The 6894-nt window shown below is 42.2% G+C and overlaps 1 long non-coding RNA gene and 1 gene segment (V, D, J or C); one reads left to right on the forward strand and one right to left on the reverse strand.

Annotated features, from left to right (window-relative positions):
• Positions 1–243: 243 nt before the first annotated feature.
• Positions 244–6894, reverse strand: part of LOC103132066 (uncharacterized) — a 13498-nt gene continuing 6847 nt past the window's right edge. Inside the window, exons 2-3 of one of the 3 annotated variants that reach the window (XR_001660834.1) lie at positions 2586–2642; positions 244–308 (exon numbers count right to left, since the gene is read on the reverse strand). This is a non-coding gene — a long non-coding RNA (uncharacterized LOC103132066). Of the gene's footprint in view, positions 309–2426; positions 2472–2528; positions 2643–6894 lie in introns of those variants that run through there. The other 2 variants (XR_475483.2, XR_001660833.1) reach the window with 2 other exon arrangements.
• On the forward strand, positions 1785–2551 carry LOC103132065 (Ig kappa chain V region 2717-like). The segment is given in 2 exon segments: positions 1785–2039; positions 2134–2551. Coding segments are annotated over 2 exon segments (438 nt in total).

Consider the following 6894-nt stretch of genomic DNA (forward strand, 5'->3'; position numbering starts at 1 on the left):
CAGAAAGAGAAGTTGTTGCTGCTGCAGGAAGCTCAGTGACTCTGGGATGTACCTTTGAAACCAGTGTTGGAGGTTATACTGTGTTCTGGTACAGACAAGAAGAACACAGTTCTCCAAAGTACATGTTGAAACGTGTGTCATCAGAGGGAGATAATGCTCCAGAGTTCAGCAAAAACAGATTTGATGCAAAGGTCAACAACTCAGCGTTTGACCTGAAGATCCAGGATCTCCGTCCGTCAGACTCTGCTGTGTACTACTGCGCTCTGCAGCCCACAGTGACAGGAAACACCAGAACCCTGTGCAAAAACCTGCAGTACTCCACAGTGGCCACTAGAGGGATGTTTGAAAGTACATTTGAGCATCTACAAACATACATGTTGGTTTTGGCAGTAATTAGTCTTTATTGATAAAGTATTAATAAATGTGTATATATCTTATTATATTTGAATCATTTCTCATTAAGAATATTTTCAGAGTTAATTAACTATTGATTAATGGTTAAATAACGCTAAATAAGCTTTAGTTATAAGTTACCATTGAATTTTTTCCAGTTTTCTGCTGCATCGCCTTGGAACCAGTTGCAGAAATACATGGACCTAAAGGGACTGTTGTCTCTAAATATTTTTCAGACTGTTCTTTGAGAAGGAAACATGTAAATTTATGACTGAACTTTTTCTGTTCTGCTGTGAATGTTCTGTAAATTGTGTGCTGCTGCCAGTCTTGGCCATAATTCTCTTGTAAAAGAGATTTTTAATCTCAGTGGGAAAAATAAAAAAATATCTTAAGATTCTTTCCTGACTGCATTGTCATAAGGTGGGGGTGTTGGTGGTGAGGAGAGACGCTGAGACCCAGGTATGGTGAAGATGATGTATTTAATGATAATAAAAATAGCACACAAACAGTCCAAGGCAGGCAGCACGGCAGGAACAAGCACGCAGCTAAATACCGGTAGCAACTGACAAAACGGACTAGACGGAACAAATACAAAACAGGACTTTACAGTTCTACTGGCGAGTGACGAACGACGACAAGGACCCGACGAGAAACACAGACAACAGGAGGGTTTAAATACACACGGGGTAATCAAGGGAATGAGACACACCTGGGGAGCAATCAACGGGGAGGACAGGACAGAGACTCACAGGAACACAGGACTGAATAAACACAAAAAAACTCAAAATAAACAGAAAACCACGGATCATGACATGCATGGGTTGCATTATAAATCACTTTGGTGTAACTGCATTCATCTCTGACTTTACACCTGATCCGACAGCTGACCCTGCATGTATGAAGCCCCATTGCTTCATACATGCTTCCTAAGCTGACCCTGTTGTACGTTTCCAGGAATCTGTGGTGCATCATATTCATATTCCACCTTATTTTTGGTGGAAAAGTCCAATTTTAATGCACCATTCTTCAAAGGGAGAGTTATTAGCATAAAGTCTTAAAGATCATTTTAATGACGCTGAATAAACTTAAACCCCTCAGTCTTGCTTTGTGTGTTTTTCTGAGTCTCCTGTTGAGGTTTTTAGAAGACGTTCAGATAAGTTTTAAGTGTTTTGTTCGCTGGGCTCTGAAGCGTAGAGGACCAAGGAATGAATGCTGTAAATCTACAACTCGATGCAATCTGCAGGGTTTCCTTAGGTAGAAAACTTTTGAAAATAATTTCAACAGTAAGCTGAACTTGATGCATTGATTGATGACTATGATCAGTTGGAATCGATGGAACTGATCTGGAATCTATCTGGATGATTCATTTGAACTGATTAGATTTTTCTTCATAAACTGGATATTTTATCTGTAATTTTGATTTTAAGTTTTTTAATGTATATTTAAAGATGGTTTGCACAGTATTTTGATCCTGCATTCTTTTATTCTCTTGATATTTCTGCTGAGAGGAAGAGGAGGAGCTGATCTGTTCCTGATCTCTAAGAGACTCAAACTTCCTCCTTCAGTTCAGTTCAACTCTCCAACATTAACTCTGCTCAACATGGACTATTATGGTCTGTCTCTGCTCATCGCCTCCCTGCTAACAGGTAACACTGTCTCTGTTTTTCAAAAACACATTTTCAAAGTTTTATTGATGTGAATTAATTTCCAGAAACTAAAACTAACAGATTTCTCTTCTAGGAGTCAGATGCCAACAACTCACTGCACATCAGAATGAAGAGTTCGCTGTAGAAAACAGCAACGTTACTCTGTCCTACAATTACTCCAAACAAGCAGACGGCAACGATTATTTCTTCTGGTATCGACAATATCCTGGAAAACCTCCACAGTTCCTGATCTCTCACACGGGAACAGGAACACTAACATCTCAGCAGCTTCCTCGTTTGTCCTTTAACATGAATGCTGATAAAACCCGGATGGATCTGCTGATCTCCTCTGCTGCAGTGACAGACTCTGCTGTGTACTACTGCGCTGTGCAGCCCACAGTGACAGGAAACACCAGAACCCTGGACAAAAACCTGCAGTACTCCACAGCAGCCACTAGAGGGCCTCACTCCCTGTTAAACCACTAAAACCTGCAGTACTCCACAGCAGCCACTAGAGGGCCTCACTCCCTGTTAAACCACTAAAACCTGCAGTACTCCACAGCAGCCACTAGAGGGCCTCACTCCCTGTTAAACCACTAAAACCTGCAGTACTCCACAGCAGCCACTAGAGGGCCTCTCTCACTGCTCTGCTTCTATGGTTTAGTTTTCAGTCTGATTGTTTATGTGGCAATAAAAAAACTGAACAGAGAGAAAACAATCCATCAGATAAAAGTCGGTCTAACTGGATGACATTTGCATAACTATTTCTATGACATATTTTCATTATTGATCACTGGATCAGGTACATATTTTATAACCAGCAGTGTTTTATTAATTGCAGCCCTGATGCCATAAAGATGCTGCTGTTTACCTGCGTGGCATCTCCATCTGGACCTCAGAGAACAGAATGTCTCTGGCTCTTTCCATGCTCCCAGCTCTCAGTGATTTGGTACCAAAACTCAACCTGAGTATTGGTTGGACCACCAAATCTGGAACATTGGACTCCTGCCAGGACCAGCTTTTAAAAATTGCCATGGACAGACAGCTTTCTATGCTATTTTAGGAATCCAAACCGAATTGGATCAGAGATCTGAACCAACAGAGCCTGGATCTGATCTGGGTTTCTACGGCTTGTATTTTATTCAGGAATATCAGCTTGGAAACAGGATGGAAGTGGACAGGGGCGGATCTAGAAAAATATTTATGGGATGGCAAGAGGGTGGCAGGGATTTTTTCAGGGGTGGCAGCATATGCCAGTGTGTGTGTGTGTGTGTGTGTGTGTGTGTGTGTGTGTGTGTGTGTGTATCTATAAACAGAACGTTTCATTCTCGCGTTTAGCTTACACAGACCTAACATTGGTCTTAATTTACTGGATTTTCTTGTTGCAAAATGTTTTAACTTGCATTCATGTAGCACTGAGGATTAAATATAATTTCTTATTATAGTATAGTTAATTATTTTTATGTCTTTTATACTCCTGCTAATTGATATGTATTACTGGATTGGACAGTGACTGTTAGTCACGATGTGATTCATTGAGTTCTGTCCAGAAAACCATTTTATCCCAATGCAGGACGGGCAAAAATCTGTCACAAAAATATTTATAGTGCCATCATTTGTTATCAGATATAGCCTATCTATTAAATCAGCTAATCAACCCCCGCTGTGTTCAGGCGAAAACTTATTAATAACGACAATATAGACATCAAGCCTGACAGCATAATGTAACAGACTGGATGTTCTGTTTTGGTATTTTGCTACTTTTTTGTGTTGGAAATGTTTGTTTTTTGGTGATGATTCCCCTGAGTGGTCATCTCTGCTCTATGGGTGCGTTCACACTGCAGCCTGAAGTGACTCAATTCCGATTTTTTTGACGTAATGCGACCTGTATCCAATCTTTTCATGGCAGTGTGAACAGCACAGGTCAGATTCTTTTTCGAATGTGACCCAAATCCGATACGTATCCGATTCAAAGGCGACCTAACGTCCAGGTCGCATTCATCCGTACTGAACGTCACTGATTCTCAACAAATCTCACTATTCTGCGTCCTGATACGCAAGTGGGAAGAAAAACAACAACCATGACGGACAATATGAGGATTAAGTTGTTAATATGCTGCTCCGGCCGGACAACAACTTCAAATATGTAAGCTAAGCTCCACCGTTAGCCTCCATGTTTACTTCCGCAAACCCTGAGCACTTCTTCTTCTTTTTATGGCGGTTGGAAGAAAACTGAGAACGCTGACGCTATTGCGCCCTCTACTGCGCATGCGGGACACTTTCAGGTCGTTTGCCCGTTTACACTGCAGAACACATACAGGTCGCATTTACTGGCAGTGTGAACGGCCCCGGCAAAAGAATCGGAATTGGGTCACTTCAGGCTGCAGTGTGAACGCACCTTATCTGCTCGTTGAGCTGTTGTATGTCGGTTGCCATGGCAACGGGTCGTGTAAAGCCGACACACAGATCGAGAAAAGGCGGAATACAAGTTGTGTTTAGTTCTTCACCTGTTTATCAGCTTTATTGTACCTTTATTGTGGCGTGCTGTCTGCAGCCGCTGCAATTCCTAAAAGTTAAAAAAGCGAAAAAAACTGAACTAATCATCAAACTTCGGCTCCTACACCATATTTAAAATAAAACGATTCACCAATATAAGAGAAATTTGCCCCTTCTTGCATCTTGATAGAACGAACAGAAACAAAATTGTTTATAGATTTGTATCACGGAGAATTTCTCAAACATCAGTTTTCTCCTCTTTATTTTAAGTCGTATTTAAACAGCTATTCTACTGATGACTTGGTGGGCGGGTTGACCTGTTTTAGTGCTAACGGAACCAAAACACACTGAACTGCACAGCACATGCTAAGGTTATCAAAGTCAATAGCAGGCTAACAGTTAGGCTAGTATAACTGACCCACTGCTCACTTGTTCAATCTTTTCTTTAAATTAAAACTTTTTCCTCACCTGTTAAATCTGAAGCCCTTGTTATCTAATTCATAGGGTTGAATTAACCACTAAATATTGCGTCCATTTTTCAGATTCTTTGCGTGACTGTGGTATTTTCCTGACCACCCATAATGTTGACTTAATGGACAGCAATGGCGCACGATAAGTCACATAATGTCCAGTCCAGTAATATTTATATCCATCAATGCTGCTGCCTCGCGCTCTGTCCTTCTCTTGCACTTCCCGCTACTCACCAGTAGGTGTCAGGTTACGTTGTGTTGCATTCAATGTTGTCGGAAAAAAGATATTTGTGCGCTTAATGTCCGATTTCCCATCACTATTGATTGAATTCATAGTCACCAGCTGGGGTGGCAACAGTAGATTTGCCCCTGGAAGTGGAAAATCAAGGCAGAATCTGTCATGGTTCAGGGTTTGGTGAGGTGAGATGAGACGCAGGCAGGCCAGGATGAAGGTGAAAATGATGAATTTAATGATAAAGAGTCCACAGGGAAACAGACGTTAGACGAGGGTGATACACGACGAGGATCCGACAAGGAACACTGACAACAGGTGGGACTAAATACACTGGGAGGGTAATCACAGGAACGACACACAGCTGGGATCAATCAAGACAACACAGAGACTCAGGGGAAAACAGGACTAGACAGACAAACTCGAACTCAAAACACAGAACCTAACAGAATCAAGACTAAGGTTTATTTAAGACTGGCTTCACTTCACACATTTTAAAACCGCTCAGGAGTTAATTATTCCCAAAACTGACAAACCAATGCAGATTAGAAGCTGAACAAATAAAGATGGTGAGGGAAAGGTCTCATCTTGCCAGTCAATGAGGTCAAGTCATTTAATGCAATCAGAACAAAGGACTGAGAGTCTCATCTTCAAAGGTAGGGCAGCTTGGGGACGCTGTAGATTACCGCCCCACCTGGTGAGCTAAGCCTAGGGACTGTTGGACGCCAAAGGAAACCCTGTGGCTACTAGCTGACCCTCCATTGGATCCTACATCTGACCCTACACCTGACTTTACATCTGACCCTACATCTGACTGTTGGGGTCCAGGAGTTGTGTTCACCTATTCCTCCAGTCCTGTTGTGCAGTTTGTGTGATCTGCCTCATGAGGGCGTCAGGCAGCAGGTATGATCTCTGCAGTCTGTTTCCATCTCATCAGGTGTTCTACTTAAGAACCTGCAAGGCAAGACTTTGGTGCCCGAGTGTTAACCAGTAGTGGTAAAGCTCCAAGCCCTTCTAGATCTCAGCATCTCGTAGTGTCGCTCCTCCACCTTGTTTCCTCATTCAGATTTCCTGAACCAATCTCTGGATCTGGATTTCCTGTTGTTCCATTCCACTCAGATTCTGGTCAAGGCTCCACAGTTGGCTCCTTCCACTCCACTGCTGCTGGGTACCCTGTCTGCCCTCCTACTTCTCCATCACACGGCTGGTGAACAGGCGTGTCACGAAGAAGTAGGAGGCTCAACGCAAAGACGTCAACGACTGACTTTGCATTTCGTTGACTCGCCTTCTGGGCTGCATCCACCGCCCCATCATCAAAATGTTTCCAATCTTCTGTAAGAACCTCGAATCCTGCTGTTTGCTCATTGTGGAGATCAAGGCCCAGATAGCACATGATGTTAAATCAACGTTGAAAAATAGTTAGAATCATTGATTTTTGGTTGAAGTCAACAAATGACGGTGGATCAACCATCAAACAACCATCCAATCAAACCGTTGAAACTGTCATTGAATCAATGTTGTTTTGTGGTTGACATCAAATAAATGAAATGCCAACGTCGAATCCAGTGTGTTTCAGCACTGGTCCTCCAGCCCCTACAAGTTTTAGGCATTTCCCTAATTCAACACACATGATATTAATTAACATTTGATTAACAAG

Source organism: Poecilia formosa, unplaced genomic scaffold (genome assembly GCF_000485575.1).
Source record: "Poecilia formosa unplaced genomic scaffold, Poecilia_formosa-5.1.2 Scaffold914, whole genome shotgun sequence".
Taxonomy (NCBI): Eukaryota; Metazoa; Chordata; class Actinopteri; order Cyprinodontiformes; family Poeciliidae; genus Poecilia; species Poecilia formosa.